This window comes from Orycteropus afer, unplaced genomic scaffold (genome assembly GCF_000298275.1).
Source record: "Orycteropus afer afer isolate SDZICR_OR568_19922 unplaced genomic scaffold, OryAfe1.0 scaffold00020, whole genome shotgun sequence".
Classification (NCBI taxonomy): domain Eukaryota; kingdom Metazoa; phylum Chordata; class Mammalia; order Tubulidentata; family Orycteropodidae; genus Orycteropus; species Orycteropus afer.
Window position 1 is genome coordinate 14965545 of NW_006921607.1, and position 19607 is coordinate 14985151.

Below are 19607 nucleotides of genomic sequence, written 5' to 3' on the forward strand. Positions count from 1 at the left end.
AGTTCCAGCAGCTAAGGCTCTGCTGGTGTGACGTCTAGGCATTGTGGCAGGAAGGCCCGTGGGTAGGAGAGGCAGCCAGAGTTCTTGTTCCCTAGAACTGGCATCTGAAGGATGGCTGTGAAGGGCAGTGGTTGGGAACCAGAATAGAGCTGGGGGCAACATGGTGGTCATGGTCATGGTTTAACTCTCAGGAGCACCGTGGACCTGTCGTCTCAGTCTTTGTGAAACTGGGGAGTGGGGCTCCTGGTTATTTGCAAGGCTGGGCAATGTGAAGGCACCAGAAATGCAGTGGGGAGAGAAGGCCTTGGAGATGACCCCTCTGACAAATGAGGAAACCAAGGCCCGGAGAGGTAAAGGCAGTGGCTCAGGATGGGCCTGGGGCTCAAACTCAGGGCTCTTGTCCTCACCCCTCCAACCTGCTCCCCACCTGCTCACCCCAACTAGGGCCTTTGATCAGATCCCAAAAGGCTGCTGCCCTTCAGGGCTGGCATCATGAACAGAGCACTGGACTTGGAGTCTGAAGGCCTGGCCTCCCTGGTTGACAGTCCTCATGGTTGAGAGTGGGGCACCTCTGCTTTCCGAGCCCCGGTTTCCTCACTGAAAAAGCAGCTCCTACTCTGCAGTTTCCCATGGTGACTAAATGGGTCGTCGGATATGTGAGCACCATTGAGCATGGAAGAGCCTGGCATCTAGCAAACACCTCATAGTAGTGAGATGGGCAGGGGACTCCTGGGCCAGGGCTGCTGAGAAGTGGAAGGGAGCTTGGGCCTGATCTATTCCTGGGCCCCCTCCCCACCACACCCGCCATTGGCTTTCCCAGGGCCCTTGGGACTTGGGGACAGTCTGGGGAAGGGGTACAGGACACACTCTGGGAGTTGAGTTCCTTGATCTAGCCAATGAGCATACGCTACTTTTTTTTCCCCCTCATTTCCAGGGGGTGTGGAGTAGATCAAACAAGATGGTGGGCAGTTAATGGTTTTCCAATGGCATCTGGGCTGGATAGGGAGACATAAGCTTCTCCCCCCACCCCCTTCTCCCAGCCAACCAAAGCCAGGGCTCCCACCTTGGTGACACAGCATTCCACACGGTTAAAGGTGGGAGGGGGGACCAGGCTTTAGGGGGTGAGTCAGGCAGAACATTTCATTTCCAAGAGCCCCACAGAGTAGGCACCTAGGGTCTGGGGCAGAATTTGCTCATTAGCTTGGGATAAAGGTTGAGATCAAGTTGGGGGCTTTCAGCAGGCTCAGAGGGGCTGATACAGGAGCCCCTTAGGAGGGGCCAACAATGATGTTCCGGTAGCCCTTCACTGCCTTGAGCTTGTCGCTCTCGAAGTCCACCACCAGCTTGTGGCGGCCCACGTGGAGTGGGAGCAGGTCCACCCTCACCTTGACTTCCTCCCCTGCCTCCACAGGGTCCGAGCTGTGGGGAAAGATGGAAAGGTGAGGAGAGGGGCCCAGGCTGGCTTCTCCCACCATGGGGGCAGGCCAGGATGGCTCGTGAATACCAAGAACACAGCACAGAGCCTTCATGAACGCACAGCTAATGATGACAATAATAAAATGGGCCCATTCACTGCTTTAGGGGCCTGGACAATGTGCCTTCCCATGTAGAGGGCCTGTTGTGTGTGTCAGTACCCATGTGTGCATGGAGGTGGATGGTGCATTTGGGGGGAGTAAGAATGGGAATACCCAGGCGGTCATAGTTGTACAAATGCACTGACTGTGCACGCAAGACTTGTGGTCTTCAGCGTATGCAATAAAAACTCTGTTTTTATTGCAATAAAAAAGTAAAATATATTAAGTGCATGTGCTTGCATGTATGTATGTAAATATGTATCTGTGAGAATATAACCACATATGCACATGTGTGTACATGCACACATGTAGACATTAGGGCTGTGGGTACCTGTGTTATGTGAGGACCCACAAGCCCAGGGGTGGTGCTTAAAGACTGAATATGTAACTACTGAGGTTTGTGAGACACGTGTATGGGGGCAGCTACTGTGCTGTGGATGTTGAGGATGGGAGGGTGGAAACTGTGCACCATGGGTATGTGAGCGGACAGGGGATATATTAGCGGGTGTGTCTTTGGGAGAAGGAGAGGAGAGGGTTACTGGCCACCCCATTTGCACCTGCCCTCTTCCACCACCAGCACTTACATCTCCACGGTCTTCTGTTCCTCAGTCAGACCGGCGCCTTCCACAGTGAAGGCACAGCCTAGCAAGGCCACAGTGAGCGGGTTCCGCAGGGACACCTCGGCCACCAGCTTGCGGTTCTGCTTGGGCTCTCCGAGGATCTGGAGGAGAGTGTGAGGCAGAGTCAGGGGCAGCAGCTTGGCTGGACCATCTCTGTGTTTTGCCGCAGTTTGGCCCATGTTTGCTGAACAGAGCCGTGCCCAGCACTGCTGCTAGGACCTCTCACCTCTGTGCCTCCATTTCCTCATCTACAAAATGTGGAGGCTGAGAATACCTGCCTAGGTCTCCCTCACGGAGCTGCAGTGAGGCTCCATGTGACCCGGGAGTGAAAAAGTGCCTCCCTTGTTCTAGGGTCTGGAGTGAAAAGATCATAGATTTTTGGACCAGGTTCACCTCTGCCCACTGCTTGCTGTGTGACCCTGGCAAAGCAACTACCCTCTCTGTTGCAGTGTCATAGATTGCTTTTACATAGCCTTTCTCACCACGGTCTTGTAACTTCCACCAAATGACTGGGTGGAACTGTGAAAATGAGGTGCTTGTGTCCCTCCTCCAAAAAAAGAACTGGACAACTTGCTAGTAATGCAAATAAGTACATGGCATCCTTGTAGGGATGAGACCATGCAAATAAGGTGTATGGAACTCTAACGAGGCGATTGGTTAGTTTTGCCTCTAGGGACTGGTCAATGGACCTAGACTTGCTGACCCACGGAGCTAGGCTTATACTGGTGAAGTCAGGTACCTCTGGGCACTTGTTGGTGGAGCTAAAGAGCTTCGTAATACTTGCCTGAGCAGATCAGAGGCCAGGCTACCCCAAGAGGCCTGAGGGCTCAAGGTCTCAGGGCCAGGGAGAGGCCTGCCTATGAACACAGCTGAGAAGCTGCCTTAACCAAAAAACTATCCTGAGTGGTTCCCAATCCTGAACTGTAACCTGTTCCTTCCCTAATAAGCCCCACAATGGTGAGTATTGTCTGTGAGGTCTATGTGGCCACTGCAATGAATTATCAAACCATGCAGAGAAGTAGTGAGTGCTGTGGGAGGGATGGCGGGTGTCACAATTGGTAAAAAGGTTGGAGGTATGTCTGACCTCCCCTTCATAACAATCAGCATTGGGCTGTTGCTCTTGATTCTTCATTCCCCCTTGTGAAGTTAGAGGAGGTCAGATGAGGCTAGGATTTGGGAACCCGAGACACCAAAGATCTTAAGAAGACAGGGATGGAGGTATGTGCTTTTGTGGGGGCTGCTCTCTCTCCAGCTCTGGGCTGTCCTGGCACCCAGCCCCTGCCCCACGGCCTGCCCAGCCCACCCCTTACCCGGATCTTGATTTCTGGATTCTCCAGGTAGATGTCCCTCTCAGCCAGCAGGTAGTTGTTGGCGGCGGGCTCAATGAGGAGGCCCCGCACCTTGATCAGATTGGACTCGGTCAGGCAGTCACAGTACTTCTCATAGAGGATGCGAAGAGGGATGCTTTTCTCTGCAGGAGGGAGAGAGGAGAGGCTTGTGACACTGAATAGTCACCCCCAGCCTCACCTCCCACGCTGCTTGAAGTCACCGCAGTGGATGAATGGCTGGACAGACCCCAGATCTCCCCTCACCTGCCCTGGCCCAAGGGCTTCCACAGAGGCAACGAAGAGGGGAGGCAGGACCAGGAGCCAGTAGGAGGGAGAACTTGAGCTCTGACGGCCCAGGTTCTAATCCTGCCTCTCGCCCTTGCTAGCTGGTGACCCTGGGCAAGTCGTACCACCTTTCAGGATTTCAGCTCATAGGGCTGAGCCATTCTGGAATTCGAGGGTTCATTCCTAGAGTCCCAAATTCTTTTCATTTCATGATGCTTTTCTTTGATGGGGCTAGGATCTGCGGACCCGAGCCACCAAAGGTCTTAAGGATACAGGGATGGTTGTTGTTGTTGTTGTTGTTAAGTGCCGTCGAGTCATTTCCGACTCATAGCGACCCCATGCACAGCAGAACGAAACACTGCCCAATCCTGTGCCAGCCCCACAATCCCTGCTATACTTGAGCCCATCATCGCAGCCACCGTGTCAATCCATCTCCTTGAAGGCCTCCCCCTCTTTCGTCGACCCTCCACCCTACCAAGCATGACATCCTTCTCCAGGGAATGCTCCCTTCTTACAACATGACCAAAATAGGTGAGACGAAGTCTGGCCATTCTTGCTTCCAAGGAGCATTCTGGCTGCACTTCCTCCGGGACAGATCTGTTAGTTCTTTTAGCAGTCCACGGTACTTTCAGCATTCTTCGCCAGCACCACAACTCAAAAGCATCGACTCTTCTTCGGTCTTCCCTATTCATTGTCCAGCTCACAGGGATGGAGGTGTGTGCTTTTGTGGGGGGCTGGTCTCCCTCCAGCAAGTACAGAGTAGAGGGTCCTCACAGGGCTGCAGAGAGCATGAGCCGAGGGGTGACGTGAAAGCACAGGGTACACACTCCACTCTGTGACTGTAAGCTGCTGCGGCACCGTCAGGGGGAGCAGAGCTGAGTTGCTGCTGTGCCAGGCACAGTGCTTGACACATGTCCTCCTAGTTCATCTTCACAACAGTCTTAAGAGGGTTGTGCATTTATCATCACCCAGTTCACAGATGAGGCGATGGAGGCTCAGGTAGGTGAGAGAACATTGCCCCAGGCCAAGCAGCTGGTATAGCTGTGCGGGAATCTGAGCTGCCAACAGACCCAGGGCGCAACGGCATGACCTGCACTCCCCAAAGAGTCCCTGTCATGGACGTGAGCTCACTTCCCCATGAGGTCTGCGGGACTGTGTCCATTTTATAGATGAAGAAACACATGTGCCTGTAAGCACTGAGGTCGGGAGACCTGGCCTCTGCCCCTGCTTGGTCACCGGCTGGACTGTATGAGTCTGGGCAAATGATCTCCCCTCTCTGTTCCCTGAGACATCCAGTACCTGGTGGGCAGAGCTAAGACTGGAGGTCATTTCAAAGCAAAAGGTCATAGGGATGAGGGAGCAAGAAGTCAGCAGGGCCAATCCCTCCTATCACAGAGAAGTGAGGTGTGGTTTTTAGCCCCATTCTTCTGACAAGAACACTAGTGAGAGGCAGGAAAAACAAAATAAACAAAAAAACAAACTCACTGCTGTCGAGTCAGATCCGACTCGTAGCGACCTCTCTTTGGGTTTCTGAGGTGGTATCTCTACAGAAGTAGATTGCTCAACCTTCCTTCCGAGGAGTGGCTGGTGGGTTTGAACTGCCAGCCTTCTGGTTAGCAGTCAAATGCCTTAGGCACAACGCCACCAGAGCTCCCAGTGAGAGGCAGGAAGGAGCAGTAAAAAGAGCGTCCGCAGGCCTAAGCCTGGGTCCTGCTCGTCCACTCACAGAGGACGTGGGGCAAGTCTCTTCCTCTCCTGGGACAGCCCTGCTTTGGGTTCCCTGGCACCCAGCCAACCTCTCATCACCCCTCGAAGCCAGGGGCCCAGCTCCATGACATGGAATGCTGTTGCCTCGTTTTCTGCCTTCTGCCCCCGCCCCCCACTAGACCAGCGTTTCCCAAACTCAGCCACTCACATGTCTCACGCACCTGTGTATATCCTCAGTATTTGCTCATTATTTTTCTTACAATTGATTCAACAAGCTTTTTTTAAAAAAAACTATTTTTTCTTTCTCTTCCTCATTACTTGCAGCAGATCGGTTTCATTTACTATAAACAGAAGGTGGTGGCGGTGGTTAGGTGCCGTCAAGTTGATTTCCGACTGAGAGCGACCTCTTGTGACAGAGTGGAAGTGCTCCACAGGGTTTCCCAGACTGTAATCAGGGGCAGATTGCCAGGTCTTTCTCCCGCAAAGCTGCTGGGCAGGTTTGAACCACCGCCTTTCGTTAGCAGCCGAGCGCTTAACCATTGCGCCACCAGAGCTCCTTCAACAGAAGGTAACCAGTGAAAATAAATACAAGCAAACAGAGCTGTGTTACTCAGTTCTGGCTAGAAACCACAGGCTGCTGAGGATTCTGAGTTTGGGACTTGAATTTACTGTTAAGAGGGAGATTCGCAAGGGCCAGGGATGTTTAAAGACCAATTAGCACCCCTGAGCCTTTCTCCCTGAAGTCATGTGAAGGCTGATTAAGACCCTGGAAGACAGCCACTTTCTTACTGTGTGATCCAAGGGTTAGGACCCCACTGTGCACACTAAGGGTCCGTGTCCCACTCTCCGGAAAATGTCACACTACCCCATCCAGCCCTTTAGCCTCCCCAGCCTTTGATTAGATAGTGTGGGGGAAGAAAACCAAAGTTCTGCCAAAGCAGACAAAAAGGAGTGAAAGTTGAAAGGTCAGGACCTGGGGAAGCAGAGTGGAAACTCTGACCGTCTCCCCAGGAGAGAAGGAAAGCATTGTTCTCCAGCAGCTGTGAGGATGTGACTCCACTGTTGAATTTTCCAGGAGGGTGAGGCCAGGGCAGAGCTGGGCCTTTGAGAGCTGCCATCCACAGGCCATGACCATGGTGTTGGCTTTGGCCCAGACACTGGCTGGGGAAAGGAATTGGGTGCAATCTGTCTTAAACATTCCTTAAATAATTTGCCCTGTTCTAGAAGGTTCTCTGGGGGTGGTCACCAAGGCCATGCTGGCTGCATTTCCAGTGAGTCACCTGAAGAGTTGAAAAAGGAGATGGCGGAGGTGGGGTCAGGAGGAGGAAGGGAGAGAGCAGATGGGCAAGAGCGCAGGGGTAGGGGCACCTGGATTCTGTTCAGCTCTCCTGGCCTGACTTCCCGTCCACCAGCACTTGGAGATCCCCAGATCTTATCACCAAAGAATAACAAGCCACTCGCCAAGACATGAAAGGGTCTATCTCAGGCTGAACTTGGTCCTGGAGGCATCTTAGACGAGCTCCACCTTCCAGCTGCCGGGCAGCACACAGGATCTCTCTGCTCACTCCTCCAGGCTGGGCCCCCTCATGGGGACCTACAGCAGGAAGGACTCACTCTGGGTGGACACATACCTCAGGATAATGAGAGAAACTGACAGGCTTGTCTGAAGCCACCACAGAACAATGCTCCAGGCAGCCAGATGGTATCTGGGAGGCAAAGGGTGAGTCAACAGAGGCCTGGGAAGTTATTCTGGCCTCGCCTCTGGCCTAGGCCTGGAGGTCACCTCTTGCCTCGCATTCCAGGAAAGATGCTTCCTCTTTGGAGCCGTTCTGATCATGAGAAAGAACTGACATGCATTTAGACTAAAGGGCTAGAAGGGCCTTTGAAAAATGGAGCAGTCAGTGCCCAAGTGGGGAGCCTGAGTCCTGGAGGGAAGAAGAGAAATACCCAGGAGCCCACAACGCTGGCTGAATTGCAGGCACTAGAGCATGGGAATTCGGAGCACTCCACACATCTGTAGGCATGGGCCCCTGTCCATGCCCGTCCTGACCCCGGGCCTCAATGCAGAACTGAGGTCTGGGTTCCTTCCAAGCCATCGGAGCTGGCAGGGACTCAGGGATCACTGAGCCCAGGACTGGGCAGCACATCTGTGCCTGTCCTGGCCCCAGAACTGATGCCACTGCCTGGTACAGGAGATGCCGGGAGAAGCCCCTCTCTGTGCTTCTGTTCAGTGTGGACTGAAGGGCCCCACCTCATCCCATTTTGCACTTTGCCCAGATATTTACTGAGCACCTATCATGTGCCATGCTGTGGGCAGGGCCCTCTGTATAATCTCTAATCTTTATAGCCCTCACAGCAGCCCCAGCAGGGGATGAGCCTATTGCCCCTCCTTACCAGATGAGAATAGTTTAAGGCTAAGAGCACATGTTCACCTTCCCCAAGGTTCAAACCTGACCTAGCTTCAGAATCCATACTTTCAACAACGTAAGTGTTGGACTCCATCCCTGGTGCCAAGTGGCTTTGCCCACTTAGAACTTGGCTCCTGCTTAGTGCCCTGCCTGGGCCTGATGATAGGTCACCCTGGGGTGCAACCCCAGGTAGAAAACCCAGGAGGTAGCGACTGTCAATACTGCAGTTGGTCACAAAAAGAGCTTTCTTAGGAAATCACACTCGAAGGCCATGCCCCATGAACCACAGGTCAAGTCGGAGGAAGGAAATCGTTACTGGTTTGACAGGCAAGAGCTGGGAGAAAAGGAGAACCACGCAGATTCCTTAAGCACAGAACACGTCCCCACCCTGGGCTGTGCCCCAACTCTAGATATGACCATACGCTCTGTGTGCTGAGCACTGACTGCAAGCACAACCTCTCACCCTATGTGCAATCCTGCATTGCAGGATTGTGACCGTCCCCCCCACCACATGCCTGACGGGAACACAGGTTCAGGGATCAGCCGTTTGCCCAGGTCACACAACACGCTGGACTCGCCCTGAGCCCCTTAGTCATGATGCCTCTCAGAGTACCATCAGTGTCCTTCTCTACAGCTCCCATGTCCTTTCCCAGCTCCAGGACTCCTCTGCCCTCTTCATACCTGCAGGGCTCCAAGGCGAAGAAAATGGGATTGAGGTGCTGGGGGGCAGGAGACCTGGGTTCAAGTGTTGGCTCTGTACTGCTTCATTACATGACCATGGGCAGCCAAGACCCCTTTCAGGTACTCACATTTATTTTTAAAAGATAATCAGGCAAGGTGACCAAGCCAGGCAGTAAAAGGGACCAAGGAGACCCCCAGGCACCTCACTGCCCCAACCTAGCCTTTCTCGGCTGGGGTTCCTACAGAGAATTAAGCTTGAATGCCCTCAGGATCTATTGTTTAAGTTACTATTTGTCAACTGCTTAGAACATGGCCTCGCCCAGAATGAACACTATGTAAATGTCCCCATGGTAAATTACACATGCTAAGTGCTCAGGGTGGTCACCAAATGCCCCTAGGAACACAGAGTCTTACCAGAGAAGGGCTCTAGGTCAAGATAGAGCAGGTCCTTGGTGCCGCACTCGGGCCCCAGGATCCCGTTGTAGCTGACAGTGCGGGCACAGAGCATGAGGCGGCAGGCACGGTTCTCGGAGGTGGTGTTGTTGATGTGGGCAAAGACGTCAAAGTCGCTGCCCATGTTCATGCCTTGGCCCGCGCGGATCCGCATGGCCACCCCCGTCTCCTCCTTCTCTGCCAGCTTGTTCAGGTGGTTGGCCCTTGTGAAGGCTTCCCTCTCCTCTGGGGACCCTGTGGTGACAGAGAAGAAAGCCCCATCATGACTGGAATAGGGGTCAACGGGAAGGAGGAAGGACACAGCAAGCTAGCTTCTCTGATTCCTGGTGTCTCAGAGCAGCCCTGAAGGAGTCCCTTCTCTCTACATTTCTGTGCCAGGAGGAGGACAGAGTATTTTATTCACTGCAAGGGAACTCCTATACATACTTCAAGACCCAGTCTAAAATATCCCCTCCAGGAAGATTGACCACTCCTCCCCCAGGATGAATGAGTCACAACTTCTTCTGGGTTTACACATCTGCTTATTGCCTGTCATGATTTTTTAGCTCACCTGGTAGCTTTCTATTTCTGTGTTTACTCTCTTGGGTGGCTTGATAGCTTATCTTTATACACAGTACTCTAACAGTGCTTGGGACATAAATCCACTGCCATCAAGTAGATTCTGGCTCTGGTAGCATAGTGGCTAAAGCACTTGACTGCTAACCAGAAGGCTGGCGGTTCAAACCCACCAGCCACTCCTCGGAAGGAAGGTTGGGCAATCCTACTTCCGTAGTGATACTGCCTCGGAAACCCAAGGAGGGGTCGCTATGAGTTGGGGCCGACTCGACGGCACATAACAACAACAACAACTGTAGGCGCTCTGGTAGCGTAGTGCCTAAGGCATTTGACTGCTAACCAGAAGGCTGGTGGTTCAAACCCACCAGCCACTCCTCAGAAGGAAGACTGGGCAATCTACTTCCATAGAGACATTCCCTCGGAAACCCAAGGAAGGGTCACTATGAGTTGAATCGACTCAGAGGCAGTGAGTTTGTTTATGGATTTCTATGCGCCCCACAGTGCTTGGCACACAGTAGATGCTTAGAAAATACCTATCATATTGAACTGGCTGTTGGACTAAAACCAAAGTCAATTTTTAAATAATAAACCAAGCCTCTTTTCCCCTAATTTAATATTAATAGCAGGAAGATGCCTCCTCTTTGTTTCTGATTTAACCTATCATATTAAGTTTCTCTTAGTCTATTTAACCCTTCCCCAATCTACCTGCATGCTCACCCACCTCCCCCCCAGCTCTATGTGAAATACTACACAAATAAACACTGCAAAGTTCCAGGAACTTCTGTGTGGCCTCTCTGCACTTTCAAGCCTCTCTAGGATAGTACGTGGCAAAAAAAGAAAAAGAATAAAAAGCACAGCATTGCCCATCTATAGTTGTATCCCACTACTGAAAACAAATACTGTGTTAATTATGAACATAATAAACAGTATGAACATTGTTGATTCTTTTTTCAGATGCATGCCTCTCCCATACTATAGTTACTCCCTCCAGTTTTATTAAGAGTTCAACTGATCAAAAAGCCAAGCTTCAAAACAGAGTTTAATCCTTTTGTGGAATCTAGAATTCTTTTCCTAAGTGAATAATCCTCGGTCACCATTCATTAATGTGTCTGCTAAGTTTGTACTTGTTATAAAGGATTTTTAACAAAAGAGTGTAACCTAAGGCCATTGTTGCTATGCAGGCTGCCTAACAGGCATGCACAGGCCACGAGGCTGGTAAAGTGTGATGCTTATCTGCGAGGCAGCTTTAAGGGCTCTGAGAGGGCAGGTGCCTACCCTCTGGGTACTTGTAGGTGTGAGTGATGTCCTCTCGATCATCGCGGCCGACACTCTTTGTGCTGATTTTCAGCCCCACGACCAAGGAGTGGTTGACCGACTTGTGCATAGACCCGTCGTCCTGCCGGATCCAGTCCACCACATCAGCGTTGACCTCAGCAAAGACGAAAGGTGCATCGTACTTGGTCGTTAGGTCGCCTTCCTTGATGGCACGAACTGGAACTGGGCCACAGCAGTATGTCCCTGGGTGTGGGTAAAAAGAGGGGAGATGGGCTTGGGCTAAGAGGAGGGTACTATACTACTCTCCAGGACCCTCCACAAGTCAAGCACATGTAACAAAAAGTCTTGAGACCATGCAGCTCTTTGAACCAGTGACTCCATTTCAAGGGGGGCAGGATAGGGTAAAAATTAAGAACAGGGACTCTTGAGCACAACTCTTAGGGTTCAAATGCCAGCTCAGCCATGTTTTAGCTGTGTGACCTTGGAGAAGTTACTTAACTTTTCTGAGCCTCTGTTTCATGTGGGGGTCATATTTGTACTTACCTAATGATAATGCACGAGTTACATATGGAGATCTCTCAGCACATACTAAACGCTATGTCAAGTGTTTGATAAATGAAATAGAAACTGACCCCAAGGCATCCTAAGGAAATGATGGTGTCAAGCAGTAGACAGTATGTTAGGAGGGAGTACACTTGCCTTGTTTACTATTCACATGGAAACTGAAGTCAGTGCCCAACACGTGGCTGGCCTCAGGGGGTGTGTGTTGACTGAACGAACATGAGTGCTGGATGTTTATCTCAGTATGGTTTATAAACACTCCAAACTGGCCACAACCTTAAATGTTGAAGACCAGAGGCTGGCTAGCTATGTTATAGTACATTCATTTGAAGATGGAACATGGTAACGTTAAATTAAAATTCAAATCACAGAAAACTGTCTGATGAAGAAATGTTAATGATACATTGCGAACTGAAAGAGCAGGATGAAAGAATCAATGCAGCAGGAATTCTTCACCCAGGCCTCACGGACCCCCTCGGCACTGGAAATAGAATTCAAGGGTCCCTGAACTTGAATGGGAAAAAAAATTACATCTTTATCTTCACTGTCTTTGATAGCATTTCCTTCCAGTACAAATACGGGCAACAAACCTTAGGAGCCTTACCAGCATCTGTGACTTCTCACCTACAGAAGCTACAGATATGACCCTATCACTTTACAGTTGTCACAGATAACTGGCAGTCCCACTCATGAGTAAACTCATATCTGCCAGTAACTTACAGAACTTATGAATGCTACCACTGGATCTTGTTCTATAAAGAAGCACAAATATTATATCACAAACTTTTAAAAACCGTTGATGAATATACTTTAATGTAATTGACTTTCTTTGTAACCCTACATATTATATGTTTTGTATTTTAATATATTATTCTGAGAAAGGGTCAATATGCTTCACCAAATTTTGCCAAAGCTATCCTTGGCTCACTCCTTCTTTTTTTCTCTCTCTAATATACTCCAAAACCAAACTCAACTGCCATCGAGTCGGATCCAGCTCATAGTAACCCCTCCTTGGGTTTCTGAGGCAGTATCACTACGGAAGTAGATTGCCTAGTCGTCCTTCCGAGGAGTGGCTGGTAGGTTTGAACCGCCAGCCTTCTGGTTAGCAGTCAAGTGCCTCAGGCACTACACTACCAGAGCTCCCAATATATATACGTATATATATGATATGTAACACATACATGTAACACACACTAATAATATGTATAATACACACATAAGTAATACACGCTACATAAACCAGTTTCCATTAGTCAACTCCAATTCATGGCATCCATGTGTGTCAGGATAGAACTGTGTCCCACAGGTTTTTATTGGCTGATTTTTCTAAAGTAGATCACCAGGCCTTTCTTCCTAGATGCCTAGGAATGGACTCGAACCTCCAACCTCTCAGTTAGCAACTGAGTGTCTCAACCACTCCAGGCACACACACATACATGTACATACACAAACAAATACATAATTGAAAATTACTGGAAGCCATCTGTGAATGTTAGCAATGCTTGTTTTTTGGGGACAGGGCAAAGATGCTATTTGCTTTTTTTCATTTGTGATTCTTCATATTTTCCATGATGCATGTGAATTACTTTTCAAATTATAAAAGAAGCATATTATGAAAATAGAAGCGGGAAAATGTAAGTGATAAATCAGTGGTCTTTGGTGTCAAAGAGATCTGGGTTAGAATCCAGAATGGGAAGAGAGGGGAGGGAACACCGCTAGATACGTAAAGACATGTACTGACTTGGGTGAAGAGAAAGGCAATATAAATTAAAAAAAAAAAAGAATCCTAGCTCTGCCACTCTTGAGCCAAGGGGCTCAGGGTGAGTTACTTCAACGCTCTGAGCCTCAGTTTCTTCATCTTGTTAATGGGTTCACTCCTACCCACCTTCACTCTTTTCCTGAGGTGTGGGGTCAAGGGCCTGCCACCCCTCATATCCTGGCTGCAGGTCCGGCCTGGTCATCCATGACTCCACCCAACAGTGGAAGTTCCTATTGGGGAAACAAAGCAGAACTTTGGCCAAAACTCAACCTTGAGATGTTCATTGTCACCTCCTGCAGGCTGACCACCAGCCCAGCCCTCTTCCCTGGCTCCTCCCCAAGCCACTCAGGGCTATGTCCTAAACTGAACCGGCACTTCCTCCCACCACTCAGCTCTGCTCTTCCTCCCAATGCTCATCTCAGCAGCAGTGCCTCCACCCAGGTGCTTAGTCCCTAAACCCAAGAGCCATTCTCAAGTCCCCTCCTTCCCCACCTCTGTTTCACCTTTCAGTGGCTCAAGTCTGGTGATTGACCTCCTAATTCCTTGGCTCCACCCCTTCTTTTCCAGCCCACAGGCCTTGCCCTGCTTGAGACCTGGTCTCCCACCCAGCCCCTGCTCCCATCTCTCCCCCCTACACCTTCTGATTCTGAAGCTTCTGGCTTCTGGAATTAAGCCCGGACCCCCCGGCACAGCATTCCAGACTCCCAACTCCTGATGCCTCTCCATGCGTTGCTTGTTTTTGACTTTCTCTTCCTTAGGGCTTTGCCCATGCTGTCCTCTTGCCTAGAGGGCCCTTCCCAAGCTCTGATTCCACTCCTGTCCAACTGCAGCTCATCTTTGAAGGCCCATTCAAGTATGACCTCCTCTAGCACCCCTTCCTGGTTTCCTTTTCATAGGATCCTCCTTTCTGAGCCCTGCCCCCAGCCCGCAGCCCGGGCCCCATCTCACCAGATCATCTCACTCTTGTCACCCTGGACCTCCCCAAATTCGTTGCGGAAGTACTCGATCAGCAGATTGCTGTTCTGGTCGTGGGCTGAGTTATAGTTGGTCACAACACGGGTGGGGATGCCAAGACACCGAAGCACTGGGGTGGGGGTGAGAGACAGAAGGATCAGGGGCATGGGCTGAGGCCCTGGAGGGATCTGCCCCACTCTGGGCCTTGCCATGCTCGTCTGTACCTGAGGGAGCACTGCGTTCAGTGCCCAGACAGTGTATACCATGCCCCCTTGCCTGGACAATGGTACTCAACTCACCAGTCACCCCCTGTGCACTCTGTCCCTCATCATAGCTGCCACTGGGAGACTGCAATGCAAGTCTGACCTTAACACTGCCCTGCAAAACCTTCAGTGGGTCCCCATGGCCTTTGAAGTCAAGGCCAGACCCCTGCTGGTGGCCCTGGTTCCTATAGTGTCTGACCCCTGGCCACACTTTGCACACTTTGCTCCAGGCAATGGCCTCCTCGCTGCTCTTTATGATCCTGCCAACCACAGGGCATTGGCACATGCTGTTCCCTCTCCTTGGAAGGCACCCCATCAGGTCTAGATTGACTCATCATTTGCACTCACAGCACCACAGGTCCTATCACCATTCCCACAGTACGGACATGGTAGGGAGTCTTTACTTAGTCTTCAGAGGACAGCAAGGAGTCTCTCTTATTTTATATCCCCAGAGCCCAGCACAGGCCTGGCACTGAGTATTTTGTCAAATGGCGTGAAGGAGAGAGGAGAGGAAGGAAGGAAGGAGGGAGGGAGGGAGGGAATAATGACCGTGTCTCCCTGAGACGGAGATTTGAGCAAGGGGCAAGCAGGCAGAAGAGGGAACAGGGGTCAGGAGACCTGCCACTCAAGCCCAGCGTTTGCTGCTTCCAGGGTGTGTGAACAGGGCCAAGGTGTTTCATCTCTCTGGGCCTTGTTTCCGCCTCTATCAAACAGGGTCACTGTACCAGGAATTAACGTCATCATGGGCAAGAAGGGCCCTGCATTCATGCCAAAGTGCTGTTTACAGAGGGGCTGTAATAACTGGGAAAGGGGTCGATGTTGCAACTATGGGCAAGGAAAAGGCAGGACCTCGACTGGCTTCTACAGGCCCATCTCAGCTCGGGAAGGAAGCAATGCAGGGGAGAGACAGGCAAACCCCTGGGGCGATGAATCAGGAATGGTGGTGCTGTGTGCTCCTGGTGGATGGAAGTATGGGTATTTTTAAGCCTCATTTTTATTATGTGTTTTTTATATATGTTGTAAAAGTAACAGACTCTTAGGATAGGATAATGAAAGCAAATATCCAAAAGGAGAAGCGAAACAGAAAGAAAGCCCTAGTAAATGTATCCTGTGGGACGTTTGTTTTACTTTCAGTTTTGTTTGTGCTTGAGCCCCTGGGAGGGGGAGGGCCAGGGCTGTGACCTTTGCCATATGCCTGCCCAGGATAAGAGCTGCCCAATGGTCCTGGATTCTGGCCAGGAGTCTCGGCTGTGCTGGGAAGAAGGAGGAATGGCTGTGACCTTCTGGCACCATCTTCTGCCCAGGTCCTATGCCATGAGACTTAGGCAGAAGCCAGAACTGGCCCCCCACACACACACCCTTAATGAAGGCTGGCACCCCAATCCCAGGCCTTGGCCTGCCATGCAGCAGGTCTCATAGCATAGACCAAAGGCTTGGGAGGAGCAAAACACTACTGCTGTCCCAGGGATGGCATGCTGGGAGACCTCATCTTCACAGTCTGAGGCCAAGAGGTGCCCCAGATCCATACAGACCTACTTCCAAACCCAGCTGTGCCACTCACCAGCTGTATGACCTTGGGCAACACTTCCTCTCTCAGAGCCTCTGTTTCCTCCTTTGTAAAAATAGCTAATAATATCAGTCTGTCAGGATGTGGTGATGATTCAGGGAGGTGATGGGTGTGGGCAGAGTGTCTGCCCAACTGTGTGGCCAGTGTCCAGCTCAGAGCGGGCATGAGGAAGTACACGGCAAGTCTGTGGGGCAGTGAATTGTGTCACAGTTCCTGTCACCAGTTCTGTTGAACTGGTGTCGAACTCCTGCCCAGTTCTGTCGACCAGTCATGGGCACTGAGAAAATGCGTGGGGATCCAGCTGAAAATCCCACCTTCCCTCAGAAACCTCCAAACCCAAACCTAACCTGAGCCAGGGACCACTCAGCCACATCTCCTGAGTCCTAAGAGCTACAAATTGGGTCAGACAGTACTGGCTCCATTATACAGGTGAGGAAACTGAGGCTTAAAGACATGAATTTGCTTGCCTGAATCCACCCAGGAGTTAGAGGCAGACCTGGGATTCGAACCCTGACAGTTCAGCTTCAGAGTCCATGGGCTCATCCACCATTTGGCTTCCCACCGAAACATCTCATTTGAGGATCCCTCATTTGACCCAGCTTTCCCTGGCTCCCTTAAACATACCCGGCTGTGGGAACTCTGACACAGGCCTGGCCTCGTGAAGTGTAGTGTCAAAAAAGGAGCAAGACCTGATGCTAAGCCCACAGGCAGTCACAACCCAGGGAAAAAGGCATGTGGGTAAGTCTGGTGACCCAGACTGTCCTCTGTGGGATTTCTCGAAGAAAACTCATGAGGTTCTCTAAGAAGATGTTTCAGGCCTCTCAGAGGGAAGGGGTAGTAGAAGAGGAAGTTTCCACAAACGGGAATTCAGAAGTCACAAAGGAGCAAGCAATTATGGGCAGAGAGGTAGGGGCAGGGACCAGGGACAGCCCCGCTGGGAACCTGGGCCTGGCTGCCCCCACCCATGTAGAAGGCAGTGCTGGGAAGTTCCCAGGGTGCCCTCCGGGCCTGAGGGCAGGTCTGGGAGTCAGAAATGCTAGTGACCATAGATCACCTCTTAGATTTCCTGAGCCCAACACTAATACTAAGGAGCTCTGGTGGCACAGTGCCTAGGCATTTGACTGCTAACCAGAAGGTTGTGGTTCAAACCCACCAGCCACTCTGCAGAAGGAAGACAGGGCAATCTACTTCCATAAAAATTTACTGCCTTGGAAACCCAACAGGGGCCAATATGTGTTGGAATCGACTCAATGGCAGTGGGTCTAAGGCTAATACTAATAGTAATACTAAGCAGTAGTGTTATATAAGTATTTGCTATTATGTGTCTGTCATCATTCTAAATGCTTCACACATCTTTACTCATTTAATCTTCACAACCATCCCAGAACTGAGGCTCAGAGGAGTGAAGTGATTGTTCTCAAAGACACACAGCTGGTAATAAGCAGAGCTGGGATTTGAAACCAAGTCTTGACTACTTTGTCCATATTCTTAACTAGAAAACGCTACTCAGTTCCTGTAAGTGCCATTATCAACACTGGAACAGTTCTCAACAATCTCTGGGCTTCAATTTTCAAGACTACTTTTTTTAAGATCTTTTTTTGTTTTAAATTGTGTTAGGTTTCCCCTCCACATTTTAGAAAATTCTTTCTCTTTCTTGACACTGATAAGATTACTGTTATTATCAAGTAATTAATTAAAAATAATCATAGCCATCAAGTCAGATCCAACTCATAGCTACACCTCCTTGGGTTTCCGAGGTTGTATCTCTACAGAAGTAGATTGCCCAATCTTCCTTCCGAGGAGTGGCTGGTGGGTTTGAACCACTAGCCTTCTGGTTAGCAGGCAAATGCCTTAGGCACTATGCCACCTGTTCACTGGGGGCTACGCTGGGCCAGGTTCTGTACTGAGCAGCTTTATGTCACAGCTACCCTAGGAGTTAGGTCTTCTTGTTGTCCCAATTTTACAGATGAGGAAACTGATGCTCAGAGAGGAGAAGTCATTTGCTTAGGGTCACAGAGCAGGGATTTTTAACTCCAGTCTGCCTGGCTCCAGAGCTCATGTTCTCCATCCTGAACCCACACTGCTTCCTGAATGGAATCCCCTGATCCTAACAGCCACTCGAGGGGTAGTTGTTGAAAACAGGACTAGACAGGGGCAGCTACCAGGCCAGGCCACACAGTGGTGTTGGTAAAAGAGCAGGACTAGAATCAGGTTCTCCTGACTCCCACTCCATCCTCACTGTGCCCCTTCCTAGGCCCCAACGAGGCTGAAGGTAGGTTCGAGGTCCTCCCTGCATCCTGGCATGCCACTCACCTGTGCAGGCCACGGCAGCAAAGACCCAGCACTGGCCATACTTGACGCGCTGGCAGCCGTCACTCTTCCAGCGCCGCAGGATGTCCACACTGCCAATCCAGAACATGGGGCTGATGCCGTCCACGTAGTTGTTGTCCCAGCGTCCCAGCAGCACACCTTGGTCATCGTTGCAGTTGACCTGCAACCAGTGGAGCATTATGGGAAGACTGAGCTTGGGGAAAGGATGACAGCTGAGCTAGACTGAGCATGAGCTCAGCACATGGCAAAAGGCAAGGAAGGGAGTTACAGGATGAGGGAACAGCAGATGCAAAAGTCCAAAGGTGCGACAGATTACAGTATATTGGAGTTTGTTGGGGGCTGGGGCCCAGGATGCGGGAGAGAGAAGGGAGAAGAGAGGAGGTTAAGACAGATCATCCTGGGGTCTTAAAAGCTTACAAGCAGCCATCTAGATGCAACATTGGGTCTCTCCTCATCCAGAGCAAAGAAGAATGAAGAAAACCAAAGATGCATGGAAACAGTCTAAGGGACTGATAGATCATGTGATCCTCAGCCTATATGACTAGGAGACTAGAAGAATGAGATGGTGCCTGGCTACCACTATCAACCATTCGGAGGGGGCTTGGTGCAAGAAAGCCTGGATAGAGTGTGAGACCAATGTAAAATAAAACTCAAAATCATTAAAAAAAAAAAAGAAGAAGAAAGAAAGAGAGACCAGATTTGCTGGTCTGATAGAGCCTGGTGAGGCCCCTGAGCCACTCTTCAGGTCTGGAATTGAACTCACTCCTGTGGCCTCCAGCCAAACAATAGACAGGCCTATGGGCTGAACATTTACATCATGCAGATATACTCCTTGGAGCAATCAATCATGGGAGAACAGAAGGGCAGTATTTGCACAGGGAGATGCTGAGGGCTGGGGCAGGAGTACATGGGAGAGAACACAAGGAAGAGGTAACTAACTACAGGGAGGAAGTGGGAGGGGAGCTGTTACATTGTGGGGAATTGCAGTCAGTGTCCTGAAACAAAATGTGTATAAACTGGTTATGGAAAATGAATTTGCTCTGTAAACTTTCACCCAAACCACGATAAAAATTAAAAGAAAAAAAAAAAGGTCAAAACCGTGAGGAGTTTCAGGGCTAGAGATGCGCATTTGTCCTATGAGCATTGGCCACTGGGAGGGATGTGGTTTGGTCTGAGTTTCATAAAAATCCACTCTGGCCTCTGATCACACTGTGCCATTATCTCCCCTTCTTCCCTTAAAACCTCCAAAACTCTTACTGCCAGAATAAACACCAGCGTCCTGGCTA

At 50.5% G+C, this 19607-nt stretch overlaps 1 protein-coding gene across 1 annotated transcript in view; it reads right to left on the reverse strand.

Annotated features, from left to right (window-relative positions):
- Window positions 1–1268: 1268 nt before the first annotated feature.
- Window positions 1269–19607, reverse strand: part of TGM2 (transglutaminase 2) — a 37743-nt gene continuing 19404 nt past the window's right edge. The window contains exons 5-12 of the mRNA XM_007934658.2: window positions 18304–18481; window positions 14155–14290; window positions 13333–13436; window positions 10887–11129; window positions 9018–9290; window positions 3505–3665; window positions 2159–2295; window positions 1269–1419 (exon numbers count right to left, since the gene is read on the reverse strand). Coding sequence (XP_007932849.2) covers window positions 1269–1419; window positions 2159–2295; window positions 3505–3665; window positions 9018–9290; window positions 10887–11129; window positions 13333–13436; window positions 14155–14290; window positions 18304–18481 — 1383 coding nt within the window. The remainder of the gene's footprint in view (window positions 1420–2158; window positions 2296–3504; window positions 3666–9017; window positions 9291–10886; window positions 11130–13332; window positions 13437–14154; window positions 14291–18303; window positions 18482–19607) is intronic.